The 22,404-nt window shown below is 29.3% G+C and overlaps 2 protein-coding genes across 2 annotated transcripts; both read left to right on the top strand.

The window, feature by feature from the left end:
* Nucleotides 1-12,939: 12,939 nt before the first annotated feature.
* LOC113365450 lies at nt 12,940-14,968 on the top strand. Its single transcript, XM_026607008.1, has 3 exons — nt 12,940-13,378; nt 13,720-14,858; nt 14,936-14,968. The coding sequence occupies exons 1-3, from the start codon at nt 12,940-12,942 to the stop codon at nt 14,966-14,968; spliced, it is 1,611 nt and encodes a 536-aa protein (XP_026462793.1).
* A 226-nt stretch (nt 14,969-15,194) lies between these two features.
* Nucleotides 15,195-17,033, top strand: LOC113365449. Its single transcript, XM_026607007.1, has one exon. It carries the CDS (start codon nt 15,195-15,197, stop codon nt 17,031-17,033), a length of 1,839 nt encoding a protein of 612 aa, XP_026462792.1.
* Nucleotides 17,034-22,404: the final 5,371 nt, after the last annotated feature.

Raw genomic sequence — 22,404 nt, 5'->3', positions numbered from 1 at the left:
TAATTGGATAATATTTCCTGTATTTCTAATCTTTTCTTGGTTTGAGAAATTTCTTCTAAAGTATTACTTAAAGTTTTGAATAATGCAGTTTTTTGTTCCTTCATTTTTAATTTAAAAATTATTTTAATTTAAAAATAAATTTTAACATATTTTAATAACTGAATTAAAAAGAAATCTTTTATGAAAAAATATTGATAAATTAATTATGCACATTGCATACATCGTTAATGTGTAACTAATAAACTTAGTTATTTTGACTGTAAGGTTAATTTTTATTTTTTGCTCCTTTAAGGTAAAAACAATATCTCTGCACTTAGGATTTGAGATAAAGAAACTAATTTTTTTCATTATTTTGGTACTTGATTTATGTTCAAAATATATAAAATAAAATACTATTTTTATGCTGCTTATATTAAAATTTATTGTACTAAAATACCATTCTAAGTAGCTTCTTTTTGCGCATCCAGGATTTAAGTAAAATAAAATATTTGTGGATTCATTTTTATTTTTTTTTTCAAATTTAATTAAATAGTAAAATTATAAAAATAATCATCATAAATCATTTAATTAAATTGTTACAATCATATTTCAGGTCTAAAGTAATTTTTTCCTCGGTAAAAAAATTTATTTGTTCTATTTTTTAAACTAGATCTCTTTTTAACTCCACATAAAAAAATTAATTTTTAGACTTATAATTTAATAGATGTAAATTATGTATATTATTTGTAGAATAAACACTACATTATGTGATTGTTATGCTTCGAGCCGAAATATCCCTATATGAGAAGGATTAAGTAATTTATACATTATAATGATGTCGCAGCAGTTTTATATTAAGGAAAAGGGGGAAAATGTTGTCTGACATGTTATAAAAATTAAATTTTAAGTAGTTAGTGAAGCTATAATAAGTGGTCTTTTTATTAAAATTTTCTTTCAGAAAATAAGATGGATCTTGAAAACAAGAGTTCAAACCAAATAACAACCATATGATTGTGATACTATTATTTAAATAAATATTAGTTACTAAACTGTTGGTCAAATTTATTTTTTATTTAAATCATGATGATATATTAGATCAGAATTTTTTATAAAAACTATTGTTTAAGTTATTGTTTATAACAAGATAAAAAAACCTTTTTACTCATGGAGCTTTTTTTATATAAGGACTTTTGAATCATTTATAAAATTGGGATTTTCAATGCTATGTAAATAAAATTTTTTATTTAATGAAAGTAAAAAATTTGTTTTTAAAATACATAGATATTAAATCTTTTAAATTTAAACACTTTACATGTTGAGGGTATTTTAATTACCATGTTAATGACTTGTTTGACTTTGCTTTTTGCTTAAAGGCAAATTTATATCATGCTCAATTTTAGTAACGCGTAGTTAATATTGGTCAACTAAATGAGGTTTATAAATTGAGATCTTAGATTTGGTTTAGGTGTGACATAAAAAAAGATGGTTTTGCAACAAAAAATAACAAAAAGAGGAAAAAAACAGCTCGCCTGTTTTGAAGGGCGTGGATATTTAACAGGATCTTTTCAAATTCCTATAAGATTTTTTTAGAGTTGGAGAAAGATTTGATTTTATTCAACCAGTTCAATTAATTCAACTTTGAAAGTGACAGTACTTAGAATATATCTTTAGAAAATGCTCAAATATAATCTAAATGAAATGGATGTGTTTATCAATATCATATAATCTATTGTTATATTCTTATATTAAAGAATCTAAAATACTTTATAGACTTAAAAAATAAGTTTTTTACAATTATTTTTTATAAAATTTTTCGAGAACTTAGAAAAATAGCAAACTGGTATTTCTGAGCGGGATGGGGTTTCAAAGATTATTAATTTTTTTAAAAACTTGTACTCTAAATCGTATTTTATAAATATTTTTTGTACCTCTGCAGGTGAACATTTAAAACATTTTGTTAGGCTATAATATCTGACAAAAATGCTAAATTTATAATTAACGCTTCTTCTGAAAGACCATATATTTTGTCTTGTTCGTTCTGAATTTTCGGATTTGGTTTCGTAAAGATAAAATTTTAGTCAAAGATTGGCCTGTAGAAAGTCAACGAACTTTTTAGTAATATGGTGAATCCACGCTGCATGTTTCATCATTTATGTGAGCATATGTCAAAATATATGATGACCCATTGCATTTGAACTGATAAAGTTGACTATCGCAAAAGTTCTATTTAATGTAACTTATAGAATGCTAAATTACGCGCAAAGATTTAGTTAATTAAAATACAATGATAAAATAAAGAGGTCTCTCAGAAAAAAATATTTTTTTCAGCAAAGCAATATAACCTTCCTTTTTTTCTATCATAGAAATTGTCCGTCAGAGCAAAAACTAACTAGGATGGTGATAATTTATGTGATTTTTCACATAAATCTTTAAAGTTTCTAAAGGATATCGACATCGCGATTATGTCAGTAATTGTACCTAATCTCAGGAGGTCTGCATAAGAATCAAAATCTTTAGTAGTAACACGAACATACTATAAAATTTGTGCTGAGTCTATTTTATCCTTAATTTCATTCAAGCAATTAAAAATATATATCTTTATTGTTTATGATTGTGTAATATCGCTTGTTATATTTTTTGCAGATTTATGCTGTCTATTTTTTCGTTGCCTGAGAATGAGAAATCCATACGAAGACTGTTTCACTATACTTTCTGTATAAAATATAAATATCTTTTACAGGAAACATACGGTAAAATATGTTTCTACATAGTTAGGTATATCTCAAGATCTTACGAGCCTTTCAACAGCTAAAACCCATCCCGTGCACTTTATTGACCGCTTAAGTCTATCTTACCTTGCAGGCTTTGATAAAAGGTGAGAATTTGTCGCTATATATCTCTGAACTAGGTAAAATAAAATTTTCAATGAGCTGTAAAAGATAAAAAAGTTATTTTTTTCTAAGATATTTTATCATAAGCTTCTGTGTGCTTCCATTTATAGCCCTAATAAATGCCAAAAATTTTTTTCTTCCCTTATGGTATTTCATCTTTGAAAAAAGATCCTATCTTTTTGAATAAAGTGAGAATGTTCTCTAGTTTTTTTCACTATAAGATTAATAATATAATTTTTTTTTATTTCTTGTATAGTTTATAATTGTAATTTTATGGAGTTAAGTAAACCTTTTTATTTGGTTAACATTTAAACTTTGAACAAAGTAAATTATGAACTTTACCCGTTGGAAGTGCTCAATTTTAATATTAAAATTCAAGATAATATATTACATCTTATCTGGTTTACACGGAAATTACAATTATAAATTATTTTAGAATAAAGTATTTTTTTCATCATTTGTCTTGAAAAAATTTACAAATCATATCAGGATGCATGTTAGGATATCTATTAAAGTGTAATATATCACTTTTTTTACTTTATGTTTTTATAATTATTAAAATCCTTTAAATCTTTCGAATGTCATTATCAAAATGAGTGTCAAGAATTTTCCCACCAAAATTCCCTCTCCCGCCTTGATTCTAAATATACCACGGCCTTAAAAATAGAAAAAGGATGTTGCAACAAAAATTTTAAGGATGTTTATAATATTGTAACATGATTTTTTGTGACCAAAAAAAGAAAAAATTTTAGAATTATTATTTAATTTCTTTTTCTAAATCATTTGTAAAACCGTCATTAGTTTTAACAATAGTGTATACTTTTGAGTAAACTTCCATAAATGTCCTTTTAAAGGTTTTAATATTTTCTGGTTCATAAAACAAGTTCTGATTATTTTGGCGGGAACATAAAAACCATAGAAAACATGTCAATTTAGATCGATTTAAATTAAAAAATACCATTTTACGCAAAGAGACATATGTATAATTTAACAAATATCTTATTTCACTGACATATGTATAAAAATATCAACATCGAGTTTATTTTCTTCAAATGTTGCTAACGTTGATAGCGTTTTAATATGTTTTCGTATATCGCAAGAATAAATTATTGCGATGCAATAATATACTAGTTCTTCGATGGTGTTAAATTCTTGCTCGGCTATAGATTGATAAATATATGATACTAAAATGGAGTATTTGGGGGCGGTTAAATTCAAATGAGTTTCTATAAATTTGAATAAATATTCTTTCAACCAAGGATTTTCCATCAATTCTTCAGAGAATAAAATTTGGGGATAGTAATAATATAAATTAAATAGATCAAAATACGCGTAAATTAGGCTTTTTAATAGACGGGATAACTGAGTGTTAGAGACTGAAAAGACTTTAACCTGACTGAGTTCTTGTTTTCTCAAATCTTCATGGTATTGTTGTTCATACTTATCGATGAATTCGTGGTTTAATTGCAGACCCACACCATAAAGCGATTGTTGGGAAAGATTATTTGTAGGTTGAAAAAATAATTGCTCATAGTTTTGGTAAATAAATTGAATAATTTTTATTGATTCATTTAAATTTTTAAAAAAACAAACGTAATGTTGGTACAATGTTAATGCGGTATATTTAGACGCCTGGTAAATGTTATAAGTGGTATTTGAAATGTATGTGTGAACAAGTTGTGGATTAGTGCGATGAATTTCTACAAAGGCCTCATAGGCTAATCGCTAATCGGTTTTGTTAACTTCCCGTAGGGCAAGTTATAGTAATCGCAAAAAAATCGAAAATGAAAATTTTTATATATCTTTACGTTTCAAAGGTTTCTGAACATTTTGGCATACCTTAGAAAAAATGGATGTAAGTGTGTGTGTGTGTGTGTGTGTGTGTGTATGCATGTATGTATGTGCGTGTGTGTATGTATGTATGTGTGTGTGTATGTATGTACGTGTGTGTATGTATGTGCGGATACAAATTTTCGTCGACGATTTCGGGAACACGGATCAACCGATTTGAATAATTCAAAAAACATTCGATTCGTATTGATAAGGAGACGTGCTGATTAGTTTTTGGCGAAGGCAGGTCTAGCCGTTCCGAAGATACGGGGCAAAAAGTGCCGAAAACGGTAACTCAGTTTTTAAGAGAACGGAGCGTCCGATTTGAATAATTCAAAAAACATTTCACTTGTATTGAAAAGATGAAGGATCGATAAAATTTTCATGAAGGTAGGTCTAGCGGTTTCGGAGATATGGAGGAAAAAGTAAAAAAATGAGCCATTTGGCGGTCAAAAATGATCATTAGAGATATGCACATCAAATTATCAGATATTTTATAGAGATTTTAACAATATGTATACATTTTGTTAACATTCCTATGGGTTCCGTACCAATGCTTATGCGTTAGACAGCGACGCGGCGCTTACGCGCTTTATATTTTGTCCCTATGCAGTTAAAGCAGTACGATTGCTTTGAAAAAAAGTTCAGATCTTCCACAATATGTCAAAATAAAGAAAAAAATTTTTTCAAAAAAAAAACAAAAAAAAATTTTTTAAAAAATTTTTTTTTTAAAAAAAATTTTTTTCAAAAAAAAGTAATTTTTTGCCCAAAGTAATTTTTTTTTCAAAAATGTTAATCGTTTTTAAAAAAATAATAATTTTTGGTACGGGAAGTTCCAGCAATTTGCCTTAAGGCACGATGCCCTAATTGCCTTAAGACAGAATTCCACTTACAGCTAGTTTTTCGATAGATTTTAATTTGGTAAGTAATGAGGTATTATAAGGCTGACGGTAAATAATTTGAGATGGGTTTGTATTGTCAGGTTGTTCATTGTAAAAATGAAAGCCTTCTATAGCTCGATAATAAATTTTCATAAAAAGAATCAATTGGGGATTCATTGAAGGTAAAAAAATTTTTAGAATTAAACAATCAATTTACTTTTATAGTAGATTTCAATTTCCTGATTTTCTTATTAAATAACAACCAAATGCATTTTTTTGAAAGTAGAATTATTTTGAGTAAAAGAGTACTCAAAAAATAAGAAAAGATGAATTACTTTTTAAAGTTATTATAAATGAATAATTTGTAACTCTTAAGTAATATAAGGGTTAAAATAAATTTTTCGCTCTTTGGACTAACTATTTATCATAAAACAAAATTTATGTAATTAACCAAAAACATTCACAAATCTCACATACAACTTTAATACAAATTAAAGAAGTAAATATAAAGTTTTATTTTATTTAAATTTGATACATTTATATTTTTTAAAGTGGTTTATAAACATGTAACTGGTTTAAGATAAAATCAAAATGTCTTTAATAACAAGAGAAACATAAACTTAATATTTATTGCTTAAAAAAATTTAAAAGTGAATTGGATTGTTTTATTTAAGTAGAAAATTTATTTTTGCTCGTGAAAGCAATAATTTTAATATTCTTCTTTTAGTTATGAGATATTTTATTAACTTGAACCACATTTAAACTTTAAATAAGAGCTTTAAAAGGATCCGCGCATTTTCGACTACGGTATCTAAAAAAGGAAAATTATAGGATAAAATTTTTGTAATAAACATCTAAAGGAATAAAGAATAAAATTTTTGTAATTAACATTTAGAAAAACGGTTAATTAAAGGAAAAAAATATTTGTAGAATATTTTTAAAAAAAATTTATTGACATGAAAAAAAAGCATCCTTATAATTAAACAATATAAACTCAAAAGACTTATTAGAATAAGTAAAAGAGGAAGTGATAAGTTATCTAGTGTTTTTCATAATCTTGTATCAATGAATAAAGCCAGGAGATACTAGTGATGCAAGGATGGATCATTCTGCGGAAAAATGCATACAGATCTCTTGTATGGTTAAGCAAAATTAGTACACAGCCTTAGTTTAAATATACACAAGGTAAACAAATAAATTAAGCAGACTCATATTCAATTTAATGCTCTATACAATAAATAATTTATCAGAGATACAGTGTTTAATAGATTAATAAAAACCTTTCAAACATATTGAATGCAAAATAAATCTTTAATATGTCAGTGAATTATATCAAATTTATATGAAAGAATTAGATATCCTCAACGAAACAAAAATTTTGACAAAAGGTAAACGTTTTTACTATGATACAGTTGTTTTAACTTTTAACTGAGCCATAATTCCAACAACTATACACTCAAGCAATTTGTTCTAGGGCATTACAATGCTAGACATTATTATAAGTTATGTAATTTTGCACAATTTCGCCAAATACCTCATTCAAATTACTGTAACAGAGAAATAAGAAGAAAATGCATTATACTACAAATTGTCTTACTATATGCAGTACAGCGGGTCTAAAGCATCCTTTATGACGTCATATGGTAAAAATGCATGTGGGGTATCAAATGAAAGGTCTCGACAAGCACAATACGAATATCATACTTACGAACTCAAAAAGCCATTGGGGTTCCATATACTTTATATTTAACTACAATTGAACACTTATATTCAATTCTTAGCTCTGTTTAAAGTACACCGAGTTGTTTCAGGATGTTATAATATTAGGCAATATTGTATATTAGTCAATGTTTGATAAATTTGCCGAAAATATCATTTAGATTGATCGAATGGTTTGAAAGTTACAAGAGGTGCAATATAAAATGCACAAGCAAGATTCGCATTGCGTTGTACTATATACACTACAGTGGGTCAAAAAAAACAAAATGGCGTCATATGGTAAAAAATCATGTGGGGTATCAAATGAAAGGTCTCGACGAATACTTTACTAAAATCATACTTACAGGTCTTTAAAAACAACCGGGTTTGCGTACCTTAAAATTTAATTGGATAACAAGATTCATTTTTAAAATACTTTTCCAATATTGTAATTATATTTTTTTTTTTTTTTTTTTTTTTTTTTTTTTTTTTTTTTTTTAAATGTATTTAATTTATATTATATTATTCATTTATATTATTTACGGATACAGGAATAAATTTAATAATTACAGAAAATAAATTATCCTAATTGAATTAAGTATAGTAAAATACAACTATTAAACAATATTACGCCTAACATTAGTAATATCTAATACAATAACTTGAAGAAAAAAAAAATGTAATAAAATTCAAATAGTTTAATTGTTGTAGATCTTGAGAGTCTTCTTATGGTAAAAAAATCCTTGAAATATCCGTTATGCAATTTTTAGTTGAGTATCATATCTGGAAAATAAAAATTAAGAGCAGTATCAAAAAAGAATATACAATATGAAAATAATTGTAATGATAAAATACTTAAAGTAGGAAAATAGTAAAATAATTTAGAATAAAAATTAGCAAAGGTATTGAAAAGGGAAAAAAATTGCAACTGTTGCAAAAAGAAGTATTAATTAGTAACAGTAGGCATTTCATTATCAAAATAATGTTTGATATCGAATTTGGCAAACTCAGAAGTATCGTAGAAACTTTGAGCTTTTAAAAGTTTAACAATAGTATTATGAAATTGACGATCATTCAGTTTCCTAATATGTAGTGGGAGTAGATTAAAAAGCTGTACTCCTCTTCCGTCTATGGTATTAAAAGATGTTTCAAGTTTAAAAGTTGGTCCTTTTATAGTTAAATTTCTTGTTTTATAATAGGAATTTAACATGGATGATAGGTTGAAGCGTTCAGGATTATTCTTTATGAATGACAACGTAATTAGCAAAAATATACAGGGAACAGTGAGAATGTTATATTGTCGGAAAAGATTCCTACATGAGGATAAAGAACTGAGGGAAAAAATTATTTTTAATGCTCTTTTCTGTATTTTGAATATATCCTTTAAGGATGATGAGAATCCCCAGAATTGTATTCCATAAGCGAGATGCGAATAGAAATTAGAATAATAAATTGAAAGAAGGCAATTTAAACTAACTTTTGATTTAAGAATTCTCAACATGAAACAGGTTTTAGTTAACTTAGGTACAAGTATGGAATGAATATGATCGTCCCAGTTTAAGTTTTTTTGTAATTGGATGCCTAGAAATTTTGAGACTGAGGAAAATTCAAATTGAATGCTATTGATAGTTAAAGAATTGATCTCATGACTTATCCTATTTACTGTTCGAAAAGACATAATTTGGGTTTTGTCATTATTGAGCAAAAGATTATTAGAATTGAACCAATTCGAAATTGACTTCATAACTAGATTTAATTTATTATTTACTTCTTCTAAGGAATTGCTTTTTATAATCACACTAGTGTCGTCGGCAAAAAGAATAAATTTACAGAGATCTGTACATTTTGGCAGATCGTTTATATAGATGAGAAATAATAATGGTCCGAGAATTGAGCCCTGAGGGACACCGAGCTTAATATTTTGTTTGTCTGAGATAATTACTGAACCACGATCATTAAGATAAACAGATTGAGTCCTATTTGATAAGTAAGATGAAAATAATTCAAGAGCTATACCACGTACACCGTATTTATCGAGCTTGTTTAAAAGAATTTCATGGGAGATACAATCAAAAGCTTTGGACAAGTCTCAGAAAACTGCAACGCAGAAGCTACCATCTTCGAAAGAGTGAATAATGTCATGGACTAATGTGTAAATTGAGTGAGAAGTAGAGTGATTTCGACGAAACCCAAATTGATTTTTATATAATATATTATTAACTGTTAAAAAATTGTTTAGCCGACTATGTAATATTTTTTCAAAAATTTTGTCAAAAGTGTTTAATAGAGAAATTGGCCTGTAATTATTGATAATGTCAGTGGGGCCTTTTTTATGAAGTGGCCTAATTTTTGAATGTTTTAAATGATTCGGATAGACACCGTTACTAATTGCGTTGTTTAAGCAAGTAAGGAGATCATCAATGAATAGTGGATAGAATTGTTTTAAAATATCAGACGAAATTTCATCAGGACCAGATGAGTATGAATTTTTAAGGGACAGAATTGTTTTCGACAGCTCATCAGGAGTTATGGGAAATAGGTACAGTGAATTCTGATTTCTAATAATTTTAGAAAAATGTGCTGCTGAAATATTCGGATCGATTACAATATTGGATGTTATATAAAAAGATTCATTAACAAAATAGTTATTAAAAGCATTTGCTATAATTATTTTATCATTGACTTTTTCATTGTTAATATTGAGATATTCTATGTCAGAAGAGCTTGATTTATAATTAATTTCTGATTTAATTAGTGACCACATTGCCTTCTGCTTATTGTGCGAATTATAAATAACACTTTCATTAGACTTGATTTTTGCTAATTTGCAAATATTATTAAAAATTTCTCTGTATTTTAAAAAGTAAATCATAAAGTCGATATCGAAGTTGGTTTTAGACGCTCTTTCTAGACTTAGTAATTTATTGTACGAAATTCTCAAGCCTTGAGTATACCATGCGTTAGGTTTATGGAAATTATTAACTTGGATTTTATATTTCAATAGCGGAAAAGCAAGATTAAATTTATGTAAAAAAGAATTAATAAACGAGTCAAAAGTAATATTTTCATAAGATTGGTTACACGTCTCGTTTTCTAATAATTCTTTGAATAAGAGTTTATTATTATTATTAAAATTTCTTTTATATTGATAATTAATAGATTGTGAAGTTGTGTTGTTTAATAAAGATAGGAAAATTCCGTAGTGATCAGAAAGACCCGTATTAATGACAAATGTTTTTATATCAGTTAAATTTGTAAAAAAATTGTCAATGCAAGAGGAAGAAGAAGTACTTATTCTCGTGGGATCATTTATGGTAGGAAATAAACCAAATGAATCCATGCTAGATTTGAAACTTTCGCTGATTTTAGAGCTTTTGTCCAGATGGATATTAAAATCACCGCAAACAATAATAGAGTTATATTTATGAAAAAGTTCTTCCATTAGAACATAAAGTAAATGTATAAATTTAATAGCATCTTGATCTGGAGCTCTATATACGCAAATAATACAATAAGTAGTATGAGAAAAATTGACTTCTACAGCGCAAAATTCAAAAATTTTTTCAACAGGTGCAATATTTGTTATAATGTTATTACATTTAATTTTAACCGACGAAAAAATGCAAACGCCTCCATGCTTAAAATCATTTCGGCAGAAAGAGGAACATAGATAGTAACCGTTTAATTTAATTAATTTGAGTTTGGTTTCGTTAAGCCAATGTTCAGAAAAGCATAAAAAATAAGGCTTATAGTCATTTAAAAGTAATTCAATTTTGAGTAATTTATTGGGTAAATTTTGAATATTTTGACAAAATATAAAAGATGAAGCGTCGTCGGAATCAAAAGCGAAAGGAGCGGGAGTCTTTGGAATTATATATATTATATTATAGCATATAATATATTTCTTAAATATTAATAATGTCATTATACAGTATATAGTAGTTTTACCCTCAGGGCTCGCACTATTCATCATGTTACCTTTCAGAGTATATTTTCGCATCCTTAACAACATACACGATGAAGAGAGGGATGCTTTAAAATTGATTTTCTTAATGCACCCCGACAAAGAACGAACGATATAGATATTTTATATAGAAAATTGTATTCTCTACTTACATTACAGCCTCCCAAAGCTATAGCTGTCGATAACAGGATAAGATAGAAAAACTATCTTATGGCTTATATAGCTTTTGTTAAGAATTCATAAAGTATATTATTACGAGTGTAACATGAACTATTTTTTTTATAAGGGTCGTCGTCTAGACTATAGTGTCGCCGGACTAAGATGTAGGTGGTCTAAATTAGGTGGTCTAATGTCATTCACAGTTCAAGTGCTAGATGCATTTGTAACATAAGATATTTTTTATTTTTTGATGTTAGTTATATGTCTGGACTATCTATATCGGCGTCGATAATTTTATTTATGAGTCTGCAAATGCCTTCAGATAATTTCCAGGACTCATCCTTCTCAGATATTAAGTCCGAGAAATCATCCTCCGTATATGTAGAAATTAATGTAACCCGCCTCTTACGGGCGGGGCTAATATTGTTAATTCTAATTTTTAATAATTTTTATTTAGTATAAGTTTAGAGCGCAGTATAGAAACATCAACTATCTGTTGCCATTATATTCACCATATTTTCTTATAATATATATTAATTATCAAACGTCGCATTTTATTTAAATAATCACAGATCACACTAAGAGTTCTATTATACAATAGAACAAATTTAAAGGTGTAGTGTTTAGATAATTAAATCGACAACAACCTGTTAGACGTGGAAGTAATTTTTAAGCTTCGCGCCTTAACATTTGGTCCAAACGAGCCGAATATTTATCATTTGGACTTTTACAACTTTCCAAAGGACACAAATAAACAATATTAATAATTTTAAGTGATCTTTTGGACGTTCAAATAAATTAATCAACCAGCAACATACAGTCCGCTAAAATATTAAAGTAAATTATTAAATTAAAATCAAATCTATAGTGCAAATGATTAAATTTAATAATATTAATAATTCAAGTGATTAGTTTATAATATCAGTAATAAAATTAATAAATTCAAGTGAGTTATTATTAAATTAAAATAAAATTAATAGAATGAGAATGATTAAATTTAATAATACCACAAATAAATGATTAAAATTCAGTGATTAAATTTAATAAAATCACAAATAAATTACTATATTCAAAAGAATAATAGTATTTCCATTATAAAATTCAATTAATAATAAATCAAATTATTAAATATAATAAATAAGTTTAACAAAAAAGCTAACAACAAGTGTTAGCACCGCGAGGACAAAGCAAGCCGAACGGAACAGCTGAGATTCTACAACAGTTAAGAAAGTTAGTGGATAGCTTCAATAAAAATTTACGTTGTTTAGAAGCGTTAGGTGAGCCTGTCAATAATTGGGATTCATTGATTATATATTTAATGTTAAGTAAGGTGGATTCGGAAACTCGTCGCGAATGGGAGCTATCCAACAATAAAAGTTCGGACATTTCAAAATTTTCCGATCTGGTAAAGTTTCTGGATTATCGGTGCCAGGTTTTTGAATCGCTCCACTATGATAAGGTTCCAAGTATCAAATCCCATAAACAAGTGCCATTAAGAACTGACAGAATTACAAAATCATATGCGATCTCGAACGCAATGCAATGTGTATTATGCAAGAAACGTCACTTATTATTCAAATGTGAGGATTTTAAAAAACTAACAGTGAAGGAGAGAATATCGCGAGCAAATCAATTAAATGTATGTACTAATTGCTTAAATACAAATCACCATATTGATAATTGCCCAGCTTCATTTCGTTGCGTAGTTTGCCACGAAAAACATAATACCCTGTTGCATTGCGAAGAGCCATCGAAAAAACCCTCAAATGATGCTGTACCTAGCACATCATTTTTTAGTAATGAAATTAAATCACACGTCTTACTTTCGACAGCGGTCATATCAGCATTGAATAAGAACGGCGCTTGGGTTCCAGCTAGAATCTTGTTGGATAGCGGTTCACAATCTAATTTTATAACGCAGGAATTTTCAAAAAAACTTTCTTTAAAATCACAACCGATAAAGATGTCCGTTTCAGGTATTAGTCAATCTTTATCGGATGTTAGTCACAAAACAGAAGTTTCGGTTAAATCAAATATAAATTCGTATTCAAGCAACATATCATGTTTAATTTTAAAGTCAATAACAAGTCATATGCCTTCGGTTTCGTTTTCAACAAACATTTTGAAAATTCCTCCCGGTATAAAATTAGCCGATCCAAATTTTAATATCAGTGGTAGGATCGATATGTTATTGGGAGCAGATTTATTAAATTGCCCAAGACTAACACGATCTTGCAAAATACTGCATTAGGGTGGATTATTTCGGGAACAATTCAATCACATGATTTAACAAATAAAACGTTTTGTAACTTCTCAGAAATTTCAATTTTAAATAACAATGTAGAAAAATTTTGGGAATTAGAGAAAGTTGAAAATGCAAATTGTTTTAGTGATTGTGAATTAGAATGTGAACGTCATTTTGTGGCACATACTAATAGAAATTTTGACGGACGATTTGTCGTTCGAATACCTTTTAAATATAATAAAATTGAATTAGGAAATTCGAAACAAATTGCATTGAAACGATTCGCTCTTCTCGAAAAACGTTTTAAGGCTAATACAGAATTGTTCAAAGAATATAAAAACTTCATAGATGAATACCTAAAATTAGGTCATATGCGAGAGGTTAATGAATTTCGAGAACCAACAAACGCTTATTATTTGCCTCATCATCCGGTGATTAAAAAGGAAAGCTTAACCACCAAGCTGAGGGTGGTATTTGACGCCTCATGTGAGACAAGTAACGGTCGGTCACTCAATGACTTACAAGCAGTAGGGCCGACGATACAAAAGGATATCTTTTCCATTCTCTTAAGATTTAGACGGCACAAGTACGCTTTGACAGCTGATATCGAAAAGATGTATCGGCAAGTTATAATTCACAAGGATGATAGGAAGTTTCAGAGAATATTTTGGCGCGATAATTCTAATGATTCTATAAAATGTTTCGAATTAAATACGGTAACGTACGGTACAGCATCTGCTCCATTTTTGGCCATAAGATGTCTTGAACAATTGTGCAAGGAAAATTATGAAACTTACCCCATTGAATGTGAAATAATTAGAAAGGATTTCTATGTAGATGATCTAATTACCGGAGCAGATACTCTACCGCAGTTAAAAACTATAAAGCAAAATTTATTAAAAATTTTGAATCAAGCCAAGTTTAATCTACGAAAATTTAATAGCAATCACGTAGCCTTTCAAAGTGAAGATTATATCGTAAATTTCAGCGAGAAACAAATTAAAACTTTAGGGATGGTATGGAATTCGTACTCTGATAAATTTGCATATACAACAGACAGCATCACTATAAGTAATAAAATCAGTAAGAGGACAATATTAGCCACTACGGCTCAAATTTATGATCCATTAGGCCTGTTAGCGCCAGTAGTTATAATTCCAAAATTAATCATGCAAGAGTTATGGAAGTGCAAATTATCATGGGACGAAGAAGTACCATCAAAAATAACCAAAACATGGTCACAATTTTGTAATAATTTAAAATTTATCAATAACATCAATATTAATAGACATATGTATTTGCACCATCCTATCATTTGTGAATTACACGGATTTGCCGATGCATCTGAAAGCGCCTACGGTGCTTGTGTATACATAAAAACTATTAATAATAACATGGATTGCTCAGTACATATTGCAGCGGCAAAATCGCGGGTTGCTCCGTTACGAAACATCACATTGCCGCGTTTAGAATTATGCGCGGCTCATTTATTATCAAAATTAGTTAATAAAGTTAAAGATAATTTAGAAATTTCCATTAATCGCGAAATGCTTTGGAGCGATTCAAAAATAGTACTAGCATGGATTAAATCGCCTTCCCGCAAGTGGAAAACGTTTGTTGCTAATAGGGTTTCGGAGATCCAAACCAATACGGATCCAAACAATTGGTACCATGTTAGATCAGAAGATAATCCTGCCGATTTAATTTCGCGAGGAATGTTACCGGAAGTATTAATTAATTCAGATTTGTGGTGGTTTGGTCCATCTTGGTTGAATACCACTGACAAACTTTCTTTTGGCGCAGATTTCATATCAGAAACCGAAGAAGAAATTAAACATGTTTCGTTAACAGTAATAGAACAAACCACAACTAATATATTTAATATGTATTCATCATATACAAAGTTAGTTATGGTCATTGGATATTGTGTTCGGTTCCTTAAAAATTGCAAGAACAAGGCCAAGAACAAGGGCGACTGTATCCACGGTGAATTAAAAACCACCGAAATTAATGATGCTCGCGTAAGATTAATTAAATTAGCACAACGTGAAAGATTCAAAAATGAAATAGAGTCTCTATCAAACCACGAGCCAATAAAAACTAAATCAGATTTAAAATCTCTCAACCCATTTTTAGACGAAAACGGTATTTTGAGAGTTGGCGGTAGAATAAAGTTGTCTGACTTAGGTTACGATAAGCGTCACCCAATGGTTCTACCTAAAAATCATGCACTTTCATCATTGATTGCCAGATATGAACATATCAAATCTTTTCATTCTGGAGCGCAACACTTGTTACATACGCTCAGAGAGACATATTGGCCAATCAACGGTAGAAATCTGTTTAAAGGTATTATACGAAGATGCGTTATCTGCTTCAAGGTTAATCCTACTTCTACTTCCCCATTAATGGGCGATTTACCAAAAAACCGCGTCACTCCCCATTTGCCATTCACGAATTGCGGCGTGGACTTTGGAGGTCCGATTATGTTGAGAGATCGTCGTACTAGAGGGTATAAAAAAATTAAAGGGTATATATGCTTATTTATTTGTTTTAGTACGCGAGCCATTCATTTAGAACTGGTATCGGATTTAACATCAGAATGCTTTTTAGCTACACTCAGACGATTCATCGCACGTCGGGGAAAACCCACTAACATTTATTCAGACAACGGAACAAATTTTGTCGGGGCATCGTCGGAAATTAAAAGATTAGCTAATTTTTTGCGCAAAACTAACCTTAGCAATGTTATGAAATCATTAAGTGACGACGGCATCAATTGGCATTTTATTCCTGCTAAATCACCCCATTTTGGAGGTATTTGGGAAGCCGGTATAAAATCATGTAAGTCGCATTTAAAGCGAATTTTAGGAAATGCATGCCTTACCTTTGAAGATTTCTATACAATTTTAGCACAGATCGAAGCTATTTTAAATTCCAGGCCAATTTCTCCTTTGAGTTCCGATCCTAATGATTTAAATCCATTGACTCCTGGCCATTTTTTAATTGGAAAATCCTTAACATCTATTCCCGACCCAAATGTACTTGACATTCCTGAAAACAGACTAGGACGCTACCAGCACCTGCAGCGTTTGGCACAACATTTTTGGAAACGCTGGCATAAGGAATACATTTCGGAGTTGCAGAGTAGGACAAAACGCACAGGCCGTGCAAACCAATCATTAAAGGTCGGAACCATGGTACTTCTCAGAGAAGATAATGTACCTCCACTGAATTGGCAATTAGGTCGCATTATCGAGGTGCATCCAGGACTAGATAAGGAAGTGCGTGTAGTGACAGTGAAAGTTCAAAATAACGTTTTCAAAAGAGCTGCCACTAAGGTTTGTGCTTTACCCATTGATAATGAACACAATCATGTGAATTAATAAACTAAGTGAAGTGTACAAAATAATAGAACAGAACAATTTATGACAAACAATTTAATACAATTTAATAACTTTCAATTAGTGACATGAGTTAGTGAAGTTTAAATTACTTTTTTTTAATTACTTATATTATTAGGCTTATAATTAATGTATCTTTAGTTTCGAAATAATATTAGTATTATTTCAAGGTGCCCGCCATGTTAAGAATTCATAAAGTATATTATTACGAGTGTAACATGAACTATTTTTTTTATAAGGGTCGTCGTCTAGACTATAGTGTCGCCGGACTAAGATGTAGGTGGTCTAAATTAGGTGGTCTAATGTCATTCACAGTTCAAGTGCTAGATGCATTTGTAACATAAGATATTTTTTATTTTTTGATGTTAGTTATATGTCTGGACTATCTATATCGGCGTCGATAATTTTATTTATGAGTCTGCAAATGCCTTCAGATAATTTCCAGGACTCATCCTTCTCAGATATTAAGTCCGAGAAATCATCCTCCGTATATGTAGAAATTAATGTAACCCGCCTCTTACGGGCGGGGCTAATATTGTTAATTCTAATTTTTAATAATTTTTATTTAGTATAAGTTTAGAGCGCAGTATAGAAACATCAACTATCTGTTGCCATTATATTCACCATATTTTCTTATAATATATATTAATTATCAAACGTCGCATTTTATTTAAATAATCACAGATCACACTAAGAGTTCTATTATACAATAGAACAAATTTAAAGGTGTAGTGTTTAGATAATTAAATCGACAACAACCTGTTAGACGTGGAAGTAATTTTTAAGCTTCGCGCCTTAACAGCTTTCCTGTACACAACATTAGCTATAACGTTACGAGACGAGTCGAAAATGTTTGTGTGTTATTCTTGCTAAAAGGTGGAAATTCATAATATTAGAGTAGAATTGTGTGTGTGTGTGTTTGTGTGTTTGTGAGTTTACATTTTAAAACCAGGGCCGGATTTAGCGAGAGGGCTTTTGAAGGTACACTTGCAAAATATCATCTCATAGTAATATTAAACCAGGAAAACAGTCACAACGTTTGGTTAGAGTTACTTAACTCTTCTGATGAGTATGAATGACAATTTTATCTTTTAGATCATGGGTCGGCAAGCTTTTAACTGTAGTGTGCCAAGCCACTCTACCAATATGTTTTAGAGTGCCGCCTTAATTTTGAAATATATAGTTAGGTTCTAGGGGAAAAGAATTATAACCAAATTTATCTTTTAAACATATTTATTAACAAATAACATGAATTTCTAATATAAACAGTGCCCGATTACCCCAAAGGCCCGTGAGACCCGGGCCTAGGGCGGCATTATTTAGGGGGCGGCAAATTTTTCAAAATGTAAAAATTTTAAACTCGATGAAATGACACGACAATTCATTTTAAGGATAGATTCAGATTTTTTTTTGTAAATTTAGAGATCATTTTCGATGGAATAGAACGTAATGCATTTTCTAATCAAATTTATTATTCGTGGGTGCCGCATTGATATTTTCTTGATGTATCATATTATCAACTTCAGAAAGGCTAAGTTATAATAATCCTAAAAAATCGTAAATAAAATTGTTTATATATCTCTACGCTTTAAGTTCTCCTGAACATTTTGACATGCCTTAGAAAAAATGGATGTATACATATTATGTGTTTATGCGGTTACAATTTTTTGCCAATTGGCATTCGGGAAGACGTGCTGATTAGTTTTTTGCAAAGACAGTTTCGGAATAGGGAGCAAAGAGTTAAAAAAATGCTGATTCAATTTTTCAAAAACGAAGCGTCCGATTTGAATAATTCAAGACACTTTTTACTTGTATGACGAAATAAGAACTATCGAAAATTTTGCGAGAGCGTGGTCAGCGTTTTTGGTGATCCAAAACGGTGTCATTTGATGATAAAAAATGATCATTGACATCAAATTATTAGATTTTTTATAAAAACATTAATTATTACAAATTTTGTCTTCATTATTTTGAATCATTCCGTACCAAGATTTTTAATTTTTTCAAAGTTTACTTCTTAGATAGTTTAAATGTCCTTTGCAAGGATCAATCGCCATGAATGATTCAAAAAATATTCGCGTACTGTTTATGCAGGCAGGTTTAGCATTTTTGGAGATACAGAGCGCAGAAGGTGCAAAGTGGTCATGAAGGTTTTGAGAGTACAGATCATTCGATTGGAATGACTAAAAAAATATTTTGTTTGTGGTATTTTAGTGATATGAAGAAATGATTAGTTTTCCGAAAAGGCAAGTCCACTGGTTTCAAAATTTTGAGAAAATTAAAATGTCTAAAATTTTCAAATAATCGAATTATTTTAGAATTTAAAAAAAAACTCGAAATTCTTGAATATCTAGGTTCTATTTATCGAGTTTAGTCCAATGTCTTTTAATTTGTGAAATCAGTTCAGGCGTTTTTGAAAATTGAATTTTGATTTATCACATCACAAAAGCGTCTTTTAACACGAGTTTTGACTATGAAGTTTTATCAAACTTTGATAAATTTTTAAAATTGTCAAATATTTTGACTCTTAATTGATATCTTTCAGAAATCTTTTTTTAGTTTTAAAAATCGGTTTCTGGCTTTATCCCAAAAATGTAATATTTTTGCTTTTTATGCTAATTTCAAACAACCGGCTAGTTCAATCGTCCCGCAAACCTAATCAGTCCGGCAGGTTTTTACCAAAAACTAATGAATACGATTTCCAACCAAGATTTTTCGAATGGTTTTTGAATTTTTAAAATCGACTTAAAATTGTGGGGTAAAACTTTGACGAATTTTTTCTCTCTTTTACTAATTACAAAAAAAAGCTTGGTCGACCGTTAAACCTGCCTTCCCAAAAATTTAGGTAATTATTCATTCCTTTAGTACAATTAAATTTTTTTTAATTATTCGGAAACCAGCCTCTCGGTTCTTTCAAAAACTGAATTGCAATTTTTGCACTCGTGTTCTGTATTTTCCAAACGGCTTTGTACAAACAGGCATTCCAAACCTGTCTTAGCGAAAAACTAATGAGAACTTTCTTATCTGTGAAAATGAAACATACATACATACACACACATCAATTTTTTTAAGGTATGCCAAAATGTTTAGAAATGTCTGAAACGTAAAAATATGCAAAAATTTTCATTTTCGATCTTTTGCGATTGCTATAACTTACGAGTACTTTACGCAAAGTTAAAAGTTGTATTTAAGTAATTTAGAATAAAATTATAGTTTAATTAAAAAGTAAAAAATTGTCTATTAAAAAGGGCGCCTGATCAGATAGAGCCTAGAGCGTCAGAAAGCTTAATCCTTGTGCCTGCACATTTTTCCTTAACATTTCAATATCCGGGGTATAATTTGTAACTTTTAATTTCACACAAGATACTGAATGTTAGTTGTTAAACCGATTTCTTTGTGAACTCAAAATATATTTCATGTGAGAAAAATTTATTCACAGAGATATGTGGAACCAAAAGCTGAAAGGAGAGCGCATACAATTTTCTTTAAACAATTAAATCTTTTCCGGCAATGTCATTCAACAATTTAATATGGCTGCCGATTTTTTCATAGAGTCATCTTCCAGATTTATTTGTAATTCCTTCAAAATATAGGCACATAAGCTTCAACATCTTTGCATCTTCTGGAAATTCATCTTTAAGTACTTCAACGTAGGTTGAATTACATTAGCGAGCTACGTTAGAAAATAATTATAATTAAACATTTTTCTCATTTAAAAATCACTCAATATTTGCGATTTTCCTGATTACTTTATAGAGTGCCATTCAGAACCCCATCGGGTGCCAAGCCAAGCCTGGCACGCGTGCCGTAGGTTGCCGATGCCTGGTCTAGATGGTCTGAAAATAGTCTTAAGAGTCTGAAAATGTTCTAGATGGTCTGAAATTTTATGAATAGTACACTACAATGTTTGAAAACGTTCTAGATAGGATAGAAATAGTCTAAATAATCTGAAAAAATTCTAGATAGTTTAAAAATAGTCTTGATACTCTGCAAATGTTCTAGACACTTTGAAAATAGTATAAATAGCCTGAAAATAGACAAGATAGTTGGAAATTGCTCTAGTAGTTGGTAGTCTGAAATTGTCTAGATGGGCTCGGGCTGTAAATAGTCTAGATAGTCTGTAAATAGTCTCGAAACTCTGCAAATGTCTCAAGACAGTCTAAAACTGTCTCGAAACTCTGCAAATGTTGAACTCAGTCAGAAATTATTCACGATACTCTGCAAATTTTCTAGGCTGTCTGAAAATGGACTAAAAAGAATCTGAAAATGTTCTGAAGAGTCTCAAAATGTTCTAGGTAATCCGAATATTTTATGAATTGTCTGAAAATGTTGTAGACTGTCTAACAAAAGTCTTGGTAGCCTAAAGTAGTCTAGGTACTATGAAAATAGTCTAAAATGTCTGAAAATGTTATAGAGTCTGAAAATTTTATGAATGGTCTGAAAATGTTGTAGACAATCTGAATATAGTCTCAATACTCTGCAAATTTTTCTCGACAGTCTGAAAATGTCGTCGACAGACTGAAAATAGTATAAGTAGTCTGAAAATGTTCTGAACACTCTGAAAAGATTCTAGGTAGTCTGAAAATGATCTAGATAGCCTTAAAATACTGTAGACAGTCTGATAATAGTCTAGCCACTCTAAAGATAGTCTAAAAAGTCTGAAAATATTCTAGACAGTCTGAAAATAGTCTCGATCATAGATAACAAGTATAATAGATTGCTATGTCTGGCGGTTTGACGTTACCTCGATTGAAATACAAATTTTAAAAATAGATGGCAGCACATGTATAATATTTAAATTACGCCTGGTTTTACTTCTTAATTTGTACGTACTGTATACAGCCCCAAAACCTGAATAATTTTTAATATTGGAAATAAGAACAAATCATACAAATACAAAATATATATATTTTCAAGATATTACATATGTTTAAAGAACAATTAAAAATTATGTTTATATTAACAATTATAATTACAGTTATGGAATGTTTGAAAATATATAATTATTATACATAATTATAAAAGTATATAATTTCACAATTATGCTTAAATAATATTTCAAAAACTAAATATCTAAGTGAAGAAATCACAGAAGTATTTAACTAACTAAGCACAAATAACTGACTAATATTAATTACTTAATGACTAATATTAATATATTAAAATCTTAAAAACTAAGAAGAAACTACAAGCACAGGAGCACGCAATAAAATTACAAATTTAGAAGGAATGACAAATAATACAAAAATTTGAAGGGTTAAAAAAAAAACACAATAATTTGTTAAAAAGTACAAATACTTCACAAACAAAAAAGTCCTAAAAAAATAAAAATATATATATTGATATCAAAATT

This window comes from Ctenocephalides felis, unplaced genomic scaffold (genome assembly GCF_003426905.1).
Source record: "Ctenocephalides felis isolate EL2017-DRISC unplaced genomic scaffold, ASM342690v1 CF-g0.4_SCAFFOLD_01016, whole genome shotgun sequence".
Taxonomy (NCBI): Eukaryota; Metazoa; Arthropoda; class Insecta; order Siphonaptera; family Pulicidae; genus Ctenocephalides; species Ctenocephalides felis.
The sequence above is the reverse complement of the archived record's forward strand: the minus strand, read 5'-3'. Positions and strand labels throughout refer to the sequence as shown.